The sequence below is a fragment of the Delphinapterus leucas genome, chromosome 16, assembly GCF_059928025.1.
Source record: "Delphinapterus leucas isolate spDelLeu-1000000601 "Yukka" chromosome 16, BTC_Dleu_Yukka2, whole genome shotgun sequence".
Classification (NCBI taxonomy): domain Eukaryota; kingdom Metazoa; phylum Chordata; class Mammalia; order Artiodactyla; family Monodontidae; genus Delphinapterus; species Delphinapterus leucas.
Window position 1 is genome coordinate 23516160 of NC_143144.1, and position 22291 is coordinate 23538450.

Below are 22291 nucleotides of genomic sequence, written 5' to 3' on the forward strand. Positions count from 1 at the left end.
CTGGGGACCCACAGAATCTCCAAGCATACCTGTAAATTTGGGGGTAACATTATACAGGACAGTAACCAAAGCAACCCTCTAGGGATATTCCTTGAAGTATAGCAAGGGCACTAGATTTGTAATCACATAGCCTGGTTTTGAATCCAGATCTAATCATCTCACTAGCAGAGTAAACTTAAGCAAGTCAATTTCCTTTCTGAGCATTACTTTCCTCATCTATAAAACAAGGATAATAATGACTGCCTTAATATACATCAAAACATTGGGGAGAATATTTCCACACCTATGACAGATAAAAGTTCATAATAAAGAAACTGGTAACAAAATGCAATCGAAAATAAGCAAAATACATGAATAGAGAGTTCAGAGAAGATAAAATATAAGTAGCAAGTTACTGTAACAAAAGATGTTTAACTTTCCTAATCAGGTAAATGCAAAGTAAGTAATACTAAGCTATCACTTATCAGATTAGCAAAATTCTGCTTGTGAGTTGTGGTGAAAAGGATACAGTGCTCTGGCAACATGAACAGCTACAGTCTCTTTTGGAAGGGTATCTGACAATAGCTACTAAAATGAAAAACACACACATTCCTCTTTTTTTTGGCATGTGAGATCTTATTTCCCCCACCAGGGATCGAACCCATGCCGCCTGCATTGGAAGCGTGGAGTCTTAACCACTGGACTACCAGGGAAGTCTCCCAAAATACACACATTATTCAAACCAGAAATCTCTCTCTCTCTCAAGTCTATCCTAAAGAAATAAAAGTACCAGGACATAGAAAATAAAATAAAGTTTCTCTCTGCAGTACAGCTTCTAATGGTAAAGCATCAGGAAATAAAATCAAAGGTCTTCAATAGGAGACTGAGGGGGGAATTCCCTGGCGGTCCAGTGGTTAAGACTCCGTGGTTCCACTGCAGGGGGCACGGGTTTGATCCCTGGTCGGGGAAATAAGATATTGCATGCCGCGAGGCATAGCCAAAAATAAAAATAAAAAAAATAGGAGACTGAGGGGATTGATTAAATGGTGGAACAGCTAATAATGTTAGAACAAGCTAGAATGAGCTATAGTATGGATCTCTATAGTATAGGTCTCTAGCCACCTCTACAGTACTGCTTCCCTTGTTCAGGATCCACATTCCCAGGAGATGGTTTCTGATTTGGCGGAGCCCGAGTAGCATGCCTGCCCCCTGAAGTGCAGAGAGAGGTAGCACCTGGCCACCTTGGCTTCCTTGGAGGAAGCTGGCCAGTACCTCCTTGACTATTCACAATGATGCTGCATAACTCCAAACTAATAATCATAACAACAAAAAGTCAGGAAACGGCTTTAATCTATCTTGAGCTAAAAATTGAAAACGATTTTCCCATTCTTTAGCTATCCTTGAGTTTACCTGATGCCCCTTCAGCTGGACAGTCTCATTTCTTTCTCTGCTCCAATAGTAGAAGGCTGTGACTCCTCTTATTGTGACTCAATACACAGGGTGTTCATGGTCTCCAAGAGTTCAGTCTCGCACTCACCTGATGCTCTCTGACACGAAGGACTGGTTTGTGGTTTTGACTGTCTCTGCTGTAAGTCCCATCCCATCAATCAATGGTCTCTGTTCAGCAAAAGCCATTTTGCATGTGTATAAAAGAGAAAATAGGCTTGAATGATCTTCCCCTTTACTAGAATCTCACTAGAGTGCTACACACTTTTTGATATAGGGATCAATCCCTGCTGGGAAAGATTACAATATTAACTTGCAGTGAATGATTAACATTGCCAAGCCAGCTCCCTAATATTGCATAAAATAAAATGTTTTGGCTCCCCTAAAAATCAGGGTTTCTTATTCTTGCAGGTCTCAGCAGCCCAACTTGTTTTGCATATGGTTGCATGTTTAATTAGTGATCCTTCTGTAAGTGTCTGCAATTAGCACCATGATGATTAATAAAATAACTCCTTTAAAGCTCCATTTAGCTAGCAGAACTGCACAATCAGGTGTAATTAATTCATCATTAATAAATCATGGCTGATTAATCTGTATATTACCAACATTTTACTGAACAGCTCCCACCTGAGCACAGCTAGTTTTTCTATGCTGAACAGAACTGGAAACTAAGAGGAAAAAAAAAAAAACCCAGCTCCTCCTAAACTGCACTAAGCAGCAAGTATATTGGTATGGTCAAGATTTTGAGATAACGCACATTTAAAGTTATTGGGCTACATAGGCAATTGTCACTTGGGAGGGAAGAAAACAGTGGCTGAATACTAGAGGTTCTCAAACCTAAGTGTACACCAGGATCACCTGGAAGGCTTGTTAAAAACCAGATTTCTGTTTCTATCTCCACAACTTCTGATTCAGTGGGTCTGGGATGGGGCCTGAGAATTTGCTTTTCTAACAAGCTCCCAGGTGGCACAGATGCTGCTTGTCTAGGGACCACACCTGGAGAACCATAGTTCTCCCTTTCTCATACCCTGGGGATGACTCACAATCGCCATGATTCCTATGTCCTTTCTACAGGTTTTAATAGTTTAAAAAACAACAATAAAAATAGCTTACAGTATTATTTATCTATCCTTGTGTTTACATGCTATCTCTTCAACTGGATTGTAAGTTTAATAATTACTTTATTTTATTTCTCTCAGCCCCCATAGAACCTAACTACTTTCAAGATGTAGAAACTCTAGACAAAACCCAGACATGCCATGTGCATTCATCTCTGAAGCCTTGCTCATGCCCCAGTCTTTCGAAGCCCTGTCCTTCAACACTCCCCAGACTATGCCATAGCATTCAGCGTCTGCCATATGTAGACCCTAATCACAGACCAGTGCAAGTGCTCATTATCTTTTCATGAAAGGATGAGCCTGGTTTTCCCAGTTAGAGTCCCTTGAGAGCTCTATAAGCTTCCCCTCTAATCTCCTTTGCAGCCTGGCCCCCAGCTCTCCACCCCACCAGCTTCTAGCCTAGTGTCTTATACACAGGAGACAGCAAATTGCTTTTTACCAACCACGTCAGATTGCTGAGCAGTAGATCTGACACATGGGCTGGGAATTCAGATCCCAGCTGGGCACCTAACTTGCAGAATACATGGGAGCCACAGCAAGGGGAATTCCCACCCCAAAAAAAACTTGGAAAGAGGCAAGATATTACTTTTCATGTTTAATTTTACTACCACTCTATCACACATACATTTTTTTTAAAATTCTGGGCTTTTTAGTTATTTAGTTACATGTCCTGATTTTTAGTTATTAAACATGAGTGTGTTCCAATGAAGAAAATAACTTTTTAGGTACATTAAAATTACTCCAATCTTACCCTCCACACGTGAACTCTTTTCACTTTTCTATCTTCATGATCCATCTCTGTCCACATAAATTCGTATTCTCCACAGACACAGCATAACGTCGCTAACAGTTTATACTCTACTGTGATTTTCTTTCTTGGTATTGTATCATGAAATTTTTTTTAATATTTCCTCATAGTTATTGGGTCTTTTCAATGGCTACAAAATAGTCTATCTGGTACTCACACCTAAGTTTAAATGGTTTGATCTTACTCCTCATAAATTTGTTCCTCATTTTGTGATTGGTGCTCATAATCAAAGGTGACACCGTTATTCTTCGTTATTAGTTACTTACATTTCAAATATACTCACAGGTAGAGCCAACACTCCATTAGCTAATTAGTCAGGAAGTATTATTAAATTCCCATTAATATGTCTTTGTTGTTCTATGTCTAAGGTGAGGGTTAAGTAGACTACTATGCAAACTTTATTCAAAGCAGCCCCTTACATTTCTTTCTACGTGGAAAATAGTAAGTCAAGATTGCAGCATCACGCACAAGCGCGTCTAGGCCGTCAGTGTGCCCTCTAAAACAAGAGCAGCACGTCCCTTGATGTCAACTCGTCCATCAGGACGCAGGGAAATCTTCAATTCTCCTCCCCGGCTGGAACACTGAAAGGCTAAAGAAAACATAAAACGAGTCACAAATTAAGATCATTTTCACCCTTTTTAATTAACATGACATAGTGAGAGACCACGTATTACAAGCTCTAGAATCCTCCCAGGTCAGTTTAAAGAACACATTCCTTCAAATAAACAGAAACAAAATGAACAAACCAAACACAAATACATAGACACAGAGAACAGAGGGTGGTTGCCAGAGGCGAAGGGTCCGGGAGGGGCGGGGAGATCAAAATGGGTAAAGGGGATCAACTGTACGGTGAAAGATGGAAAATAAATTTTTGGTGGTAAGCACGTTGTAGGGTATATAGAAGCAGGAATACAATGTACATGTGAAACTTATATAATGTTATAAATCAATGTTACCTTAATAAAAATCAATTAATCTTAAAAATTTTTTTAAATAGAATGCATTCCTTCATCTGTGCATGGTATTGCCCAGCCCACCCCACTCTCCTGAGGACTGAGACCACAGACGCAATTTGATCCACAAAATACACAGCTCTACAGCTTTCCTTCCTGAGCCACTTCCTCTATTACTTCCTGTAATGCCCCAGACATACCCCGCCCATAAAGCATCCTCCGTGGCTCTGTCTAGAAGGCAAGCACATGTGAAAAGACAGAGGCTAGGACTAAAAGTCTAAGAAGATAAAGAGGGGTGCTCTTGGCCCTTCTGAAAAGGCCCCACCTTCCGCGGTCTGAATAGGATAAAGGGAGTTCTTTACTCATTGTGGTTAGCAAGCAAACACACTTGTCAGGCAACCATGAGGCACAGCCTCAGGCTTCCTAAGGTCAGAGGAGTAATTAGGCTCACCAAAGAAAGAGAACAGTCACCGTGCTATTCCCAAATCAGTGTCACAGAGGCTTAACCATCCCACTAAGTAAGAACCTCCATCCTTTAAAGTCAAACTCCTACTCTGATTGTGTACTAGCTATGTAGTACTAGCTGTGTAAATTCCACTGGCTGCAATTTATTTTCTCTGCCTCAGGCAACATGTAAATCACTAGGAGACTTGGTTCCAAAGCAGTTTGTTTGATTTAATCTCATAACTAGCAATGGCAGTAAGGAACCTTGGTAATCATCCAGTCTCAACTTGTCACATTATAAATAACATTTCTGGGTCAAAGTTATACAGCTAGTTAACTTTATTCAACAAACACTTACTGTACTTACTGTATTAGAAGTGTGTCCTTGTGTTGGGAGAGACAGAGGTGGAAGATGTTTGGGGTGGAGGATGTTTTGAGCAGAAGGTTCAGGGGGAAGGAATTTGAAACCTCTCATTTTCACATGGGTGATAGTTAACATTTTATTACATCTTCAAGTGGATAGTACATATGAGAAGAAATACTAGCTTCAAGTTAAGCAAATGTTTTAAAATTTGAAAACAAGCTGTCCTACCGTGCATGGTTTTCTTCCCCAGTTGCTGGGACCAGTAGCTGCTGAGAACAGTATGTGCAGACCCTTAAAAGAAGTGAAAAGCCATGGTACAATCCCAAAGAAAACAGGGGCAACTCTGCACTAAGTTCATAAACAGTCGACTATCCAGTTTGACTAAACCTTAGATGACGTAGTCATTATGTTGGCCGTGGCCACAGCCAAGTGTGGAATTAAGGATGGAAATAGAAAGGAAGACATAGAATTTACGGATAACTCCTCTAAACGATGTATCTGCTGTGTCTTATACTTTCTGAAGGCTGAATTAAACTGTAGGTTTTAATTCTTGTCTTGTCTACCAGTTCATTGTCAGCCCATGGTAGAATCAAGGTCTTCACATAAATCTGTCTACATCTTTCAAGGGAAAAATATCTCCTTCTTCTTAGGACACACATGAAAGAAAAGGTGGGAACTCTGACAAAAGGCTGTATTTCCCACCAACTCAGCATTCACAGGTTTTCGGTGCCAGAACTTTCTTTTAGTGGGGTATTTTTTCATATGATTGTGCCCTAGGTTTAGATCAGAGAATAGATATTAAAATGAAGAAACAGGGCTTCCCTGGTGGCGCAGTGGTTGAGAGTCTGCCTGCCAACGCAGGGGACACGGGTTCGTGCCCCGGTCCGGGAAGATCCCACATGCCGCGGAGCGGCTGGGCCCGTGAGCCATGGCCGTTGAGCCTGCGTGTCCGCAGTCTGTGCTCCGCAACGGGAGCGGCCACAACAGTGAGAGGCCCGCGTACCGCAAAAAAATAAATAAATAAATTAAATTAAATAAAATGAAGAAACAAAATGTAAAGTAATAACTGACAGAAAAGTCTTTGGGAGAAAAAAGGATGGTTTGGAAAAGGTCTCTCCTTCAGGAAAACTTACTAATGTTATGGGTCCAGATAGGGTGCCCAAGCATCCCAGTATGCCTGAGACTGTCCTGGTTTTAGAACTGAAGATCCTGTATGCTGAGAAGTCCCTCAGTCTCAAGCAAACTGAAATGGTTGGGCATCGCTGCCCTTCCCACTCTAGAAAAGCATTATTACAGGGGGAAAAACTTGCCCTCTGTGGTAATTAAAATCTTTGGGAAGCAGCTGTGCAACTGTAAGTCCACTCAGAACTTCTTTTCTATTGGGGAGGGTTGAGTTGGACCAACAGTCGCTGGGCATTTTCCTGAGTCTTTAAAAGCGCTTGCTTGCTGAGCTTTGAATTTCACATATTTTGTTCCTCAGAGTAACTAAGTCAAGGCACTGAAACCATCCCAGCCCCCTGCCATCTGACCAGAACAGGAGGCTCACCGTCTCTACTCAGCTTCCTTTTACCCTGGCCACTATCCCATCCACCAGCCTCCTCCATCCAGCATCCCCCGTTTTGTGGCTCAGCCCATTCTTCTCAAGGAGGATGAAAGTACGAGGCTTCACATTTTTGCCCATCTTTGATTTCATCCCTCTGCTTCTGTCTGGTAGAAGATCCTGAATACCCACGTTCCTGAATCCATCCCACCCACTTTGTGGGCAGGTCAGGGAAATGAGGAAGGGAGGAAAAAACAAAACCACTATGCCTGTCCCAATTTCCCACCAGCAGTCCAGGGCTTGATCCTTCAAAAACCAAATCTTATCTAGATCAATGATCGTGCAGGCTGGTCACTGAAAAGGAAAAAAGGCTTTGGGAATGTAGTGGACATTGGCCACTAGATTTTGCAAATGGCAGCTCTAGAAGTGTTGGCTCAGGGAGCCAGTTTTTTTTTTTTTTTTTTTTTTTTTGCGGTATGCGGGCCTCTCACTGTTGTGGTCTCTCCCATTGCAGAGCACAGGCTCCAGACACGCAGGCTCAGCGGCCATGGCTCATGGGCCCAGCCACTCCGCGGCATGTGGAATCTTCCCGCACCGGGGCACGAACCCGTGTCCCCTGCATCGGCAGGCGGACTCTCAACCACTGCGCCACCAGGGAAGCCCTGTTGTTATTATTAAAATACCTAATAGCTATTGGGCACTTACCATGTGCCAGGCACTGTGTTGAGCACTTAACATGCGTTGTGTTTACATAACCTATGAGGTATTATCCATATTTTATAGCCAGGGAACAAAAGCTTTAAAAAGTTAAGTCAGGAACTTCCCTGCTGGTCCAGTGGTTCAGACTTCGCCTTCCAGTGCAGGGGGTGTGGGTTCAATCCCTGGTCGAGGAGCTAAGATCCCACAGGCCTCGCGGCCAAAAAAAAAAAAACAAACTCCAAAACATAAAAATCGAAGCAATATTGTAACAAATTCAATAAAGGCTTTTTAAAGGATGGTCCAAAAAAAGAATGGTCCACATCAAAAAAGAATCTAAAAAAAAATGTTAAGTCATTTGCCCAAGGTCAACGGCTAGGAAGCTAGGATGCAAACCCAGGCTGTCTGACCCTAGTTTAACCCTGCTATGCTGCCTCCTTAACTCTGTGTTTTTCACAGGAGACTTCAGTGAAGGGGTGGGGGAGGGGGAGGTAGGGAAACAAAGGCAGCTCAAAAACCAAACAACCTGAAAGGTCACAGGGAGGGCACAGCAACAGCTACTTGTTATCCTCCTCCCTCTCCACTGTTTAGCCCTCTTCAGGACGCAAGTCAAAAAGTACCTGTTACGGGGTCTTCGGCCACACCAAACCATGGAGTGAAATATCTGGAGTAAAAGTCAAACGCTTGAGTCTGCCCATCAGGCTCTCCCTTGATGGTGAGAATGAGTCCTTTCACCTTCCCCGTGTTTTCCACTTGCGGCAGATTCTGTGTGTTCACTTTCAGGCTCTCCAGAAACGACCTTGTTCAGAAACGGGGTGGATCAGGACAAAGCCATTCAATAGACTACCCACTACCCACACTCTGTAAAGCAGGCCAGGATGCAGCTTGCCAAATGGCTCACCAGGAGGGGAACAAAACTTTCTGGCTGTGTAAATCATGGTTTGACAGAACATGGCACAGCCAGACCAAGCCAGAGCCATAAATCTGGGTGCTCGGCCATCCCCAGGGTGCTGACGAAGCCAAAAATCTTGTTTACCTGTTGTAAGTATCACTGAGCCGGACCAGGAGCTTTCGGGTATCTGGGGAATAGCGGATGTCCTGAACCAGTGTGTCACCTATGGCAGTCTATGGAGACAGACCAAAACCTCCTCAGGAATTTATGAATTTGACCCATGTTTGGAGAGCAACCTCTCACGAGCATCTGCTCTGTGCCAGGCACACCCAACATCTCCAATCCCAGGAGTTTCAGGTCAGTTTCGGGACTCAAGGTATTGCTGAAGAAGGCCAGTTTCCTGGCAGCCAGAGACCTTGATGAGGGTTGAGTTTACCCTCTGAGTTTAGCCAGAGATAGGCATTGTTCACACATGTTACTACGTGCCTCAACACACAACTCCTTCAGGTGGGTATTTTCCCCATAGATAAGAAGATTCAGAGAGGCCCAAGGTCACACACACACACCTTGACCCAGGTCTGAGGGGCCCTGGAGTCAAAGCTCTGAATTACTACTGTCTACTATCTGTAGAGGTGCGGGCTTCATGCCTGCCTCTTGGAGTTGTTGTGAGGATTAAGTGAAATAATATGTGGAGTTCCTGCAGCAGTAACTAGAAGCTTCCACATGGGAAGGACTCAGGGCCAGCAGTCTGACTGGAAGTGGGACTAGGGCACTTGTCTCAAGGCTGCTCTGCTTGGCAAGCTCGCTGTTCTCACGTAGACTGTATGCTACAGATCAAGAACGTAGCAACATTTTCAACATTTTCTAGAGATACCCTGATTCACCCTTTACTGGGCTGCACACAGCCTCACTCATATCCAAGGCACTGTGTCTTGTGCCCCTCCGAGTCATCCTGTGGCACCACCACCAGCTGCCTTCAGAACAGACAAGAGTTACACAGTAGTTGTCTGGTTGTCACTAGGTGGCTTCAGGTTCTCTAATCTTCTTTAGGGACTGAGGTGTTCTAGGTCCTATCGCCAAGACTCCCTCTGCCATGGGTGATGCCTGGAATGTCTGCCTCTGTGACCACTGCTGACCAACGTTCCCGACCCCCCCCCAGAAATGGGAACGCCTACAGCCCGATCACATCTGCTCTCCGGGGCCTCTCAGTCTCTCTGAAGGGTCATTCTCTGCATGGATTCTTATGTCAATTTGAAAGTTTAATTCTCAGCTGAGAATCTTATTGCCAGTTTCTAGGAACACAAAATGACAATACTCACAATAAATAACCCTTCATCATCCTCATTTTACAAATGCCGACCCTGAGGCTTAGAACAAGGTCTAGCACTGTGAATATTTTCCATTTTCTTGCCAATATGTTTAAAGTAGTTCATTTATGAATTCGGCTTGTGTCCCAAAACTCAAGCCATAGGTAGAGCTGAGTGTAAAATCAGAATCCATGATACTTGCTTATACTCTGAAAACTTAAAGCAAAACACTAAAGAGATTATAAATCCTGAGTTGAAAATTCACTGAGAAATACCATAATACGCCATTTTACAGAATCATTTTTTCTCATGGCTGCCCTTGGCCTGGTCCTGACCTGGGCCCTTCCTGCTCCACAAACTAAGCACCTGGCCATCCAGGGCTGCTCTGGCCTTCTGGAATCTCTGGGAGACAACTGTAGTGCCTGCTGCACTGGGTGGCAGTGAGAATTAAATGAGATAATACATTAAAAACACTTAGGGCTTCCCTGGTGGTGCAGTGGTTGAGAGTCTGCCTGCCGATGCAGGGGACGCGGGTTCGTGCCGCGGTCCGGGAAGATCCCACATGCCGCGGAGCAGCTGGGCCCGTGAGCCATGGCCACTGAGCCTGCGCGTTCGGAGCCTGTGCTCCGCAATGGGAGAGGCCACGGCAGTGAGAGGCCCGCGTACCACACACACACACACACAAAAAAAACACTTAGTGCGTGGCACTGCACAGGGCAGACTTTCAAAAATATTCATTGTCATCATCGTCATCATCATCAAGCCCCATTCCCACACAGACCCCTTGAGGAGGCCAGTCTATGGATCTTGTCTTATCTATCAAGGTTCCCATGCTTTCCTGCTCTCTTCCATCAAAGCACAGCCCTGTCATCTCAGGCGTATTCTCCACTAAAGACATCAGGACACCGACAGCTGCCAGGCAGTTTCCACTCTTTCCTTTCACTCTCAGCCTGCCACACGACAGTCTCCCCTCCCCCACCATTCCATGGAGGCTAATCGGATAATGAAGAGTCAGGGAAAACTGGTCAACCTTCTCACTAAATGGATTCAATATTATTTTTCTTTTTTTTTTTTTCTGGCTGTGTAGGGTCTTTGTTGCAGCGCAAGCACTTCTCTCTAGTTGTGGCACACGAGCTTCTCTCCAGTTGTGGCGTGTGGGTTTTCTCTCTCTAGTTGTGGCTCTCGGGGTCTGTAGTTTGCGCACCACGGCTCTATCGTTGAGGCGGCACGGGCTTAGTTGCCCCGAGGCATGTGGGGTCTTTGTTCCCTAACCAGGGATCAAACACCCATCCCCTGCATTGTAAGGTGGATTCTTTACCATTGGACCACCAGGGAAGTCCCTAGATTCAATATTAAAATTCAAATCTCAAATGCACAGTGCAGTATTCAACCAAGCTTAGAATGGAACACTTGTACTGGTAGAAGGCCTATCTGTTGAGATCAAACAGTACCGAATCTTTGTTCAAATGATAACAGATGATCATATCACACGGCTCAGGTTTGATTCTTTTCACCAACCTTTATCAATTCCTCCACTTCATGGAAGTCCTAGATTGGGAAAAAAGACAAAACTACTGTAAAACAGGAAAGCTGTCAGTTTATGGCAATAATTAAAAAGAGCTGGGAATTCCCTGGCGGTCCAGTGGTTAGGACTCCATGCTCTCACTGCCGAGGGCCTGGTTCAATCCCTGGTCAGGGACCTAAGATCCCATAAGCCGTGCAGGGCAGCCAAAAGAAAAAAAAAAATTAAAAAGAGCTGACCTGGGGATGGGCTGGATAAAGAGGCAGGTCCAGGACGATACCATCCTCTTCTCTTCTGGCCTCTAGTTCCCCACTCAGAGTGACAAAGGTTAGGGTGCTATTCATGTTTTCTGGCCAAAAAAAGAATTCTATTTTGTCAACTAGAAAACTTTTTGAAAGGAATCAAGAAATAGGAAAATAAACATTGTTATATAGTTGCATGTCTGTTTTGATCACTGTTATGTAGTCTTAGATTCTCTGGCAGTGTTGTTCTTTCCAGTAAAGGGGTCCCAGGTTTGGGTTACTTGGGTCCTACGTGGAGAAAACTCTCACTGGATTCTAACTTGAGAACCAAGAACATAACTGATTGGACTTGACATCATGCTGTGCCCTTGAAAAAATTATTTAATCTCCTTAAACCTCAATTTCCTCATTAATAAAATGGGGTAATAATTAAAACTATACTAATTTCATTTTACCAATAAATTGGGGGTAATAATTAAACATAGCTCATAGGGATGCTATAATGTTTTCTAATGCAGATTTTTAACTATCCCCCTATAATACTATAGAGTTATAAACTCTACTAGTTTAAGATAAGTCAAAGGGATGACAAATAGAACATACAGGTCATGTACAACAGTCTGAGATGAACAAATCAAGCTTACCATAAACAAACCAAACTATGCATAAAACCTTGATTTAAAGATTAGATCACCAAACCTGATATCTCTTCATGTTACTGATACAACTTGGGCCACTTATCTCAGTGTGGGTAACATTTTTAGTGAAAACAAAGATTTGTGACTTAATTCTTTTCTCTTCCCTAATATTTCTGTAATACTTAACCATATCTCAAAGGTGAGAAAATTCAGCACCGCTGATTAACTTTCACAGAATAAAATTTACATTCTGAAACCCAAAGTTTAATTCTTCTCATTATAATTGGTGTAAGACATCATTATTTACCAAGCATTTTCTCATGGAAGCTTAGGCCCACCCTGTGGAGGACTAACAGGCCTTTCTTTGGTGCTACCACTTTGCAGTTCAACTTCTCCCTGTGTTCAATTCTGCTTTCTTTACTCCCTTAACAATACTGATCTCAAGAACACTGCCCCCAATTCTTCTGGCATGCCAGTGTGTCTCAGAGTCTGCTTTCTGGGCAAACCTGACCTATTAACACCTTCCCTTATCATCCCCACCTAAGTTGCTCCCCCAGGGAACTTCTTTTTCCAACACCCTCCTCCCCACAGTTACCCCTCTGTCGTATCATCCTGTTTATTTCCTTGTTTAACTTTCTGTTTGTGGTCTACACGTATTCATGGCTGCTTCCATCTCCACTTTTAGGACATTTCCAGGCAGCTCTCTGCCCCATTCCCACAAAGCCCTGATCTTTATCTATTATACTAAGTGTAGCTGAGGTGGAAACAGGTAGGATTAAGGTGCTGCATCCTCTCTTCACAGGGTAAATGTATACAGCTGGGGCTCATTAATATTTAAAATTCAGAGTAAATAAGTTCTTATTGTGAAATGAATTTCAATGTGGGTGGGGACATATTCGGGGCAAAGTTATGTCTTTTGGTTCCCCAGTATCATATCATGTTAGACAACTATTCTGCATTCAAGTTCTGCTCCTGTGTTTGTCACAGAGACCAGAGAGCTCCTATTTAGAAGAAAATGGCATTCCAGGAAACAATGACCATGGCTTTCCAACATGCATAGTACATACTCTGAAAGATCAAAGTGTTACAGAAGCTTGCTGTTTTTGTTTCTGCATAATAAATCGCATGAAATAAACTTTGCAGTGTCTTTATACCAGTCACTTTGGTTCACAGGAAAGAATGTGTGAGAGTTTTTAAAAATATTTGCTATTTGCTAAATGGTAAGTTCATAAAAGAAAATCACGTTACTTATTTTGTGAAACAGCACAGCTGCAGAAGCCAGGGTAGCGTGGCCACAGAGAGGAACCTCACTCACTGGTGTAAACCACCTTAATCCAAAGCAGGAACCTTCAGAGGAGAAAAAACCAAAGAGAGATGAGATCATTCCCATACAAGGGGGTCGTAAACTTTTCATTTTCTTATTCTTCTCTAAATATTTCATTAGCATGATTCATCATTGAAACATGTTGTGAAAGGAGGAGCAAAGTCTAGGCAAGCCTCCTAGGGCCCCCCAGTGCTAGATCTGGAGCTGAAACACTCAAATTCACCAATACCTGCTCCCCCAGATGAAATGAAAACCAGATTAGAAGCTCCCCCTCTCCCTCCTATCTGCATGCAAATAGTAAATGGACATTTCCCTTAACTATCATTCCCCCACTGGAAAAGCAGTTTCTTGTGCCATTCAGGAATGGTTAAAAAAAAAAAAAAAGCGTATTTACTTTGTGTAAAGTTGTCAGTTGGGTGTAGTTTTTGGATAAAAGCAGTTTCAGAGAGATTCATTTCCTTTGCAATTTTTTGGTGCATGTCTTCATCCAATTTCTAAATTAGAAACAAAAGGTTATTGAGACTCCAGAAACAAAAATCTGACTTCCTTGGACAGCAACTGCCACTAGTAAATAACAGTTTATTAATATTAAAAGTTATATGCCTAAAAGGAAATAATCGCCAAGGAATTCAAGGCACTTTTATAAAGATGGTTTTTCAGAAATCCATGCATGCAACCATGTGAAGAGCTGTGGAGGTTAAAAGCTAGAACAGATTCTGAAAACCTACCAGCCTGGGCTATCCTTTGTCAGATTATTATCTAGTCTATCTGAGAGCATGTGTTCTCTTCTAAAAATAATTTCTGCAAATGGAAACTCCACAATCTCTCTTTCCTGTTGGATGAAGGGATGTCAGGTGCCCACTCTGAGCAGGCTGGACCACTCTGCCCCCATTTATGCACAGTTCACTCCCTTTCATGAGTCAGGCCTCAGGCCAGAGGTCACCTCCTCCAGAAAGCCTTCCAGACTGCTCTGTCTCTTCCCCAGTGCATAGACCACCTGAAATTACTTGCTATGTCCTTTTAATGTCTGTTCCCCCCACCTCTGACTCTGGCTCTATGAGAGCACCAACTGTGCTACTTTGCTTTGTCCTGATTTAGAACAATGCTTTTATTCATCCTGGGATGGAAGGAGGTCAATAAATATTTGCTAAGAGAATAATTATCCAGTTAACCTTCATTTTAAAAACCCTCAATATAGATATTTTTATCCACTTACAGATAAACAAATTAAACACAGAAAGTTTGTGTAATATCCTAAAAACACAATACGTCTAATAAATGGTAGAGTGATTAAGAATGTGGGCTTTGCAAATGGTAAGAACCAGTGAATCTAGAGGAAAAGTATGTAGATGTTCATTCTTGAAATTTTTCTTAAGTTTTTAAATTTTTCAAAATAAAACAATTTTTTTAAAGGAGGCTTTGGAAACAGACATAATTGGATTGTATCTAGGGTCAGCTCCTAGAAACAGTGCAAGAGTGGGCAAGTCATTTCACCTCCTGGAGCCTCAGCTTCTATGCCTTTAAAGTGGGAATAATAGTACTTAGGTCGAAGGGTTATTGTGAAGACACATACATGCATATACATGCATACACACACATACACACATTCCTCTTAACTCAAGGGAAAAAATGGGCTGAAGCATGAATTTTCTCTTTGAGAATGAAAAGCAATTTTTTAATCAACAAAATGATCACTACTTAGATTTTGAATTCTAAAGAAATCTCAAGACATTAACTATACTCCAATAAAAATTTATTTAAAAAAAAAGAAATCTCAAGACAAATGTATTTTTGCTTTGGCAAAACTTACTATTCTTGAGCTCCTGAAACTCAGAAATAAGAATTATACTTTATTCTAATAAATTCATAATTCACTTATCTGAGTTATGCAAGTTAAACACCCTTGTCTTTTAGTTGATTCAAATTCTTTTGAAACACTTTCCGTATACTCATATAACATTACAGATATGTTTACCTATTAAAGTTTCTGTATTGGAAAAAAAGGCATAAAACAGCAGTTGTGAAAAATCAGTCATGATTTTAAAAATATCAGCTGGTGTAAAAATCCTAACAGGGGACTTACTAAGCTTTTCTTAAAGGAGCTCTGTATTAAAAATCTGTAGAGGCTCTGTAGTCCTACAGAAAGAGAAATCACTTAAGAAATAGATACTTATTTTCTGAAAAAAATAACACAATGAGTTTTTCTGTTTGTTTTTTACTTAATGTTTTTCTTTCAAAAGATTTAATCCAATAATGCATATAAAGTGCTCATCACAGTGCCTGATGCATAGTAAGTACTTGATAAACGTTACCTTTTTGAGTGGTTCAAAGCCAGTGCTTTAGCCTGCCACGCCGCACTGCCTCCCCATAACAAGGAAATTATTATTATCCCTTTAACAGGCTGCAGGCAAGAAAACCAATGTCTATCAGATAAAATGGACTCCTGCAAGCAGAATCAATCACTGAGTGCCACGCTAGGCCACCAGCATCAGCACCATTCCCAAGGGAATGTGTTAGAAATGGAGAGTCTCAGGCCCTGCCCCAGACCTTCTGGATCAGAATCTCCATCTTAACCAGAAACCAGGTGATCTGTGAGCACATTAAAGTCTGGGGAGCCCTGGTGTGTAAGGTATGGTCCTCTGGTCAAGGGCCTGAGCCTCTCAGTTGAGGAGTCAAGATAGATACAGAAATCAGCAATGGATTTTGACATTAAGTACTCTAGGACTTTAACAGTGAGGACTTGATGTGGACCTCGAAAAAGGGAAGATTTTGTTGAGTTGAACAGGAAAATGTGGGCAAAAAGCTTTGTATTGGGGATGCTTCTTGGGCAAATCACTTGACCTCACTTCTTTCTCCTTCTGTTAAATCTTTGACACTCTAGGATTCTGTAAGCTAAGGTAAGGAGAATTAGGATGGTAGGAATGAAGTGGAATGAGCACATGTCACACCTCTGGGCACCTGTGGGCCTGGGGAGTGAGAAGTCCCACCTGAGTAGAGGAGGGGGTTGGGTGCCGCTGAGGCCAACAAGGCAACAATGTTCAGAAGTGAACTCAAGCGCTTCGCAGTGGCCTGTCGAATGTTCTCCATGGAAACTGGCCCACCTGCCCGTGCATGTAACACCTGAGAGAAACTCAGAGCCATTTAATTCCCCAGTGCTGAGTCTGCAGTCACAGGCCTCAAAGGTGATTGAAGGGTTGATGAAGAAAAGCCTGGATTTGCCTCCTTGACTAAAGGAACCTGCAGTGCCTGCCAGTCCCTCCTGTATCTGATCTGGCCAAACTCCCTATCCTTGTCCTTCCTTTCTTTGCCTATTGCTTCCCGTGATCTTTAGGACCAGAGCCTCTAAAAGTATTAAAGCATTTCACATTGTAGCCAAGCTCACCATCTATTGGTAATAGATTCCTTTGCAAATGGGCTTTTTTGCACATCAGCTAAAACACACACTTCACAGACCATCAACTCTTTAATCTTCTCTGCTTTGGTATATTTCACCAATTACAATTTGAATTTCTATAAGTGCAATTTCTGCCCCAGAACACTGAAAATGCACCTGCTATTTGCCTGAGGGGCCAGAGACAATGTAGAAAGTATGATAGCAGCAGCCCTCAATGTGCACCACATGTGGCTGAATTTCTACACTGGAACCAAAGATCAAAATAATGGTGAATCATGAGAAGATTAATATTGCTTCAACTTGGAGAGCTTCAGGAAAAAAAGAATGAGACTACATTCATTCAAAATACTGAATTTTGGTTCCAATAATGTTTCCATTTTACACTACAAGCTTATTTTTAAATGTAACATAATAGTTTCAAACCAAACCGATAACTGTTAGTTCTCTTGCTTTAATATCCATTTCCTTTTGCCAATTTCCCATGACTCAAGCTTCCAGCAGCAAAATTAGAGCCATGTTTGTTTTTCTGCCTTCCAATGTACTGCGTTGGGACACTGAGGTTCCATCACTATATGGCCCACAAAAGAGTAATGATCAGAAAATCAGAGTAAAGTTTTAAAATACTCCCACCTTGTGGCAGTTTAGAAGTATGACAGCCTAAACAGGACAGTCCTGCTCTGTTCCTTTGTCCCTCTGCTTTCCTTCCAGCAATGGAAAAGCACTTGGATGTAGAAAGTTCTAAATCATCTAGGAATGGGAGATTCCTTTCGAGGCACTTGGATTTCCGATTGTAAAGTTATGTCCATACAATGCAGCACTCAAACTTCAGGCCATCTTCAGTTGCTTCTAATGGATCTTATGGATGCTTAGTCTCTCCAGCTCCATCACAGAACCCAAAGAACATACTCACTTTGCATACCCTGCCCACCCCATCCTACCAATGAGAACAAAAGATGAAAAACTGTTGGCTAACTAGAACTCTTAGAAGGAGATTTTGCCATAATATCACTGATTATAATATTATCACTTTCACTCAACAGGTATCTATTTAGTGCCTCCCATGTGCTAGGCCTTGTGTGTTGGAACAAGTCAGAATAGATTAAGATCTCATGGAATGTACAGTAGTGAGAGAGACAGGCACTGAATGAATTACAACAAGAGTGATGCATGTTATCAACTGGGAAAGGGTGCCGTGGGAGCACATAAAAGAGGAAGATATCTAGTCTAGTATTGAGTACAGCGGGTTAAAAGCATGGGTCCTGCAGTCAGGCAGACCTGCGGTGGGATACTGAAGTCAGCCATTTAACCTTCTTCTGCCTCCATTTTCTCATCTGTAAAATGGGGATAATAATAATAAGACCTACTCATAGAGTGGTTGTGAGGGTGAAATGAAATAATATATGAAAAGAAATTAGCACAGTATGTATCTGGCTGAACTTGCCTGAAGTCACTGCCCTCAAAGCTGAGAGTTATGTTCTAGAAGCCAGTGAGGATACTTGGGAAGCAGCAATTCCCACATTAACATTTCCTCTTCCTTTGCGTTGCTCTCTTCCCTCAAATACTCAGCAAAGGAAAACACTTCAATGTCCTAGAAGAATCTTCTCTGCACTTCGCATCATTTTTCTGGGCATAAAAATGAGATATGAGGTTGTAACCCTCTAGAAACCCCAGGAGCCTCTGACCCAGTGTGGTCACACTGAGCCAGTGATCCTCTCTCTAAGGAAGGGCAGCAAGTTTGGAAATGGCCACTGCACATGAGTTAAAGCATGGATTGAACACAGCATTGCCATACACCTGTTTTTCTTTAAATATATAACCCACCAAGCTGTAAAAGGGGCTTTTGGGCGTCCCTAAATTTAACCAGAAAAACCAGAACAGCAAGTACTTTAGGAACTAAAACTAAGCATTCCTTTTTAAAAGTGTGAAGCCAGGGACCCCTGGCGGTCCAGTGGTTAAGAGGTCACCTTCCAAAGCAGGGGGTGAGGGTTCGATCCCTGGTTGGGGAGCTAAGATTCCCACATGCCTCAGGGCCCGAAAACCAAAACAAAACAGAAGCAATATTGTAACAGACTCAATAAAAACTTTAAAAAAAAAAGTGTGAAGCTGATCCTCCTTGCTGTCACTGGAAATGATTAGTAATATTTAAAAGAATAGAAACACACATATATGAATATTACATTTGATCCTAGCACAGTGTCCAGCTTACGGTAGACAGCCAGTAAAGGCCAGCTGAATCGGGATAAATAAATATACTGGGCACACAACGAAGTTGTTTTTACGGATAATTTAAACAGGAAAACTCCAGAATAAGCCTCTCTTTAGAGAAGGTATCTTCTGAAACAATGATTTTCAACTGGGGGCTTTCTCTAGTTGCGGCAAGCGGGGGCTGTTCTTCGTTGCGGTGCTCGGGCTTCTCATTGCCGTGGCTTCTCTTGTTGCAGAGCACAGGCTCCAGGTGCACGGGCTTCAGTAGTTGTGGCTCATGGGCTCCAGAGTGCAGGCTCAGTAGTTGTGGCACACGGGCTTAGTTGCTCCGTGGCATGTGGGATCTTCCCAGACCAGGGCTCGAACCTGTGTCCCCTGCATTGGCAGGCGGATTCTTAACCACTGAGCCACCAGGGAAGCACCTATATTAAAACTCTTGACAAGCAGATTTAGTCAATTTCACAAGTCCTTGACGTGAAGCTATGTTTGCCATATTGTTTCTAAACAAAGTTCACGTTTTAGAATCCGGCTGTTATTCTCTCACTAATACTCCTAAGCTCTTGTGTTACTTGACAAAGCCTATTAACTTTATTACTTTCTGCACTTTGTGGCTGGAAAATGCCAACTGCAAGGTTGCATGATGAATGCATCATCAAAGTAAGATGAGGACTCTTTGTTTTGTTTTATTTATTTACTTATTTTTGGCTGCGTTGGGTCTTCGTTGCTAAGGGCGGGCTTTCTCTAGTTGCAGTGAGTGGGGGCTACTCTTCTTTGCGGTGTGTGGGCTTCTTGTGGGGTCTTCTCGTTGCGGTGCATGGGTTCTAGGCGCGGGGGCTTCGGTAGTTGTGGCGTGTGAGCTCAGTAGTTGTGGTAGGTGGGCTCTAGAGCGCAGGCTCAGTAGCTGTGGCGCATGGGGCTTAGTTGCTCCATGGCACGTGGGATCTTCCCGGAGCAGGGCTCAAACCGGTGTCCCCGCATTGGCAGGCAGATTCTTAACCACTGCGCTACCAGGGAAGCCCAAGGTAAGATGAGGACTCTTGATCACCATTTTGCTGCTCCATTTGACGGAGAAAATAAGTATACCAAAGACTCAATTAACAATATTCGCCTGTCTCAGTAAAACCTCAGCCATTCTCCATCTTGATTTACACTAGAATCACCCGGGGAGCTTTAAAAAACAGTGCTGCTTGGGTCCCACCCCCAGAGATTCTATTGTGATTGGTTGGGCATAGGAATTTTTAAAGCACCTCAGGTGATTTTAATCTGCAGCCAGCTCGATGTTTGCACTCAAAGGCCCAACTTAATAAGACTTTTTTTAATGTGTTATTTTTTTATTGGAGTATAACTGCTTTACAATGTTGTGTTAGTTTCTGCTGTACAGTGAAGTGAACCAGGTATAGGTATACATATATGCCCTCCCTCTTTGACCTCCCCCACCCCACATCCCACCCATCTAGGTCATCACAGAGCACAGAGCTGAGCTCCTTGTGCTATACAGCAGGTTCCCACTAGCTATCTATTTTACTCATGGTAGTGTATTTATGTCACACTTCATCTCCCAATTCATCCCACCCTCCCCTTCCCCCCACTCCCCACCGTGTTCTCCACCTCTGCCTTTCTATTCCTGCCCTTTATGATCATCAGCTGTTTACTGTGTTCCTGAAGTAATTTTCAGAAAATCTACTCTTGTACTAACTGCTCTGAGTAGAAGCGTACCTTGGCTTGTTTCCTAACACCCAGGTAACAACACAAAGCATCTAAGGTCAAAGAAACTTTGACTATTCTGTTAAAACTTATCCAATCAAAGAGCCATTTTTAAAATGAGACTTTCAGTAAGCTGAGTTCTGTCTATGTTAGAGCTTAATTCCTTCTATCTACTACATTACTGAAGTCCTTGCAAAATGTCTCCTCTTTGGTCCTGAAAAGAATTTCTAATTGTCTGAACTATAGGTAAGGTTAAAAATATCCAGCTAGAATCTTTTAAGCTAAATGTATCAGCCATGTCCAGTCACATAAAACTCATCTAATTTCATTCTCCTCCCCATTTGGTGCTAACTAAATGAAAACACAGAGGCTACAAGGAGCTCGAGTTCTTTTTTTTTTGGGCGGGGGCGGAGGGGGGGGTCTCAACTACCAAACCACCAGGGAAATCCCCCACACACTTTTTTTTTAATTGGCTCTAGTTCTTCTTTACATGAATCTTCATTTCTCTTACACCTACATCTAGGTGTAAGCGGTCTCATCATAAGATGTGGTCAATATCAACTTGCAGACATGAACATTGCTGATATCATTTGACAAAGAACACAAACCAGAGAGGTACACAAATAGGTGGGTCTGATTTTTTTTTTTTTTTTTTTTTAGGAAATACTTGGTTCTACAGGAATCTAGGATTTGAGGCACTGCACTTCAAAACAAAATACTACTTACATTTTCTAGGAGGCAAACAGCAGCAGGATTCCCACGAAATGCTTTTGCTGTGAATGCATCTGCTATGAAAATAGGGAACTTCATTTTCCTTGCAATCTGTTTCTGCAAGCTCTCAAAATTGCTGGTAGCCTGCTTTCATGCTTGTTGCTGCAAAAAATCAAAAAGTTAATGTTTTACTTGATGTACAGAAGCAACTAGCATTTTCCAGGTACAAAGTCAAGCAATTATTCTAACACACCTACATTTAAAGTGATCTTCTGATTTTAAGCCTCTAAATTGAATTTGTTTTAAATTACTGGATTAATATTTTTTTCATAGTGTACATATACTTAACAACATAATCATATTCCTAGAGTAGCCAAAACTACATTAGGCTATGCTTTTAATGAAGTGCATGAAACTTTCAAGGGGCATATATGTTGTTTATAGTTTCCCAATGAATATTACTGCCCTTTTAAAATAATGCATTTTTTCTAATTATAAAAAATATGCCCATTATCGCTTCCTTAGTGGCGCTGTGGTTGAGAATCCTCCTGCCAATGCAGGGGACACAGGTTCAAGCCCTGGTCCAGGAAGATCCCACATGCTGCGGAGCAACTAAGCCCGTGTGCTACAACTACTGAGCCTGCACTCTGGAGCCCATGAGCCACAACTACTGAGGCCCGTGCACCTGGAGCCTGTGCTCTGCATGAAGAGAAACCCACGCACTGCAAAGAATAGTAGCCCCCGCTCACCGCAGCTGGAGAAAGCCCACACGCAGCAACAAAGACCCAACGCAGCCAAAAATAAATAAATTTATATTTTTTTACAATGCCCATTATAAGAAAAACTTGGAAAATCAAAAAGTGACTCATAACCATGTAAATCAGCAATAACTTTTTTTTTTGGACTTAACATAATCAAAGGAGCCTCATGCTTTAATTTTGTGTTATTTTATAAATCTGCAGATGGAGACTTTTTAACTCATGATATAGATTTGTTAAAATAAA

The 22291-nt window shown here is 42.3% G+C and overlaps 2 protein-coding genes across 3 annotated transcripts in view; both read right to left on the reverse strand.

Annotated features, from left to right (window-relative positions):
- Window positions 1–1199: 1199 nt before the first annotated feature.
- On the reverse strand, window positions 1200–21407 carry PBLD (phenazine biosynthesis like protein domain containing). 2 transcript variants are annotated; one of them, XR_002647010.3, is made up of 10 exons: window positions 21303–21407; window positions 13668–13767; window positions 13198–13296; window positions 11309–11418; window positions 11066–11095; window positions 8385–8473; window positions 7969–8147; window positions 5341–5403; window positions 3771–3940; window positions 1200–1596 (listed from the first exon to the last, which is right to left on the reverse strand). XR_002647010.3 is itself a non-coding variant. In XM_022590720.2 (9 exons), the coding sequence occupies exons 1-9, from the start codon at window positions 21384–21386 to the stop codon at window positions 3828–3830; spliced, it is 867 nt and encodes a 288-aa protein (XP_022446428.2). In that variant the 5' UTR covers window positions 21387–21407; the 3' UTR covers window positions 3126–3827. The 2 variants fall into 2 exon arrangements, 1 of the variants encoding a protein (XP_022446428.2); XM_022590720.2 differs by lacking the exon at window positions 1200–1596 and having other exon boundaries at window positions 3126–3940.
- RUFY2 (RUN and FYVE domain containing 2) overlaps window positions 21366–22291 on the reverse strand; it is a 74578-nt gene continuing 73652 nt past the window's right edge. Inside the window, exon 17 of the mRNA XM_030759387.2 lies at window positions 21366–21449. Within this exon, the coding sequence (XP_030615247.2) occupies window positions 21438–21449 (12 nt within the window). The 3' untranslated portion in view covers window positions 21366–21437. The remainder of the gene's footprint in view (window positions 21450–22291) is intronic.

Coding starts and splice junctions, on each gene's coding strand:
- PBLD (XM_022590720.2), bottom strand. CDS start 21,386: ATGAAGTTCCCTATTTTCATAGCAGATGCATTCACAGCAAAAGCATTT. Junction 13,768..21,302: donor CTGTTTGCCTCCTAGAAAAT/GTAAGTAGTATT, acceptor TTTCTAATTTAG/AAATTGGATGAAGACATGCA. Junction 8,148..8,384: donor CTCAGTGATACTTACAACAG/GTAAACAAGATT, acceptor TTTCTGAACAAG/GTCGTTTCTGGAGAGCCTGA.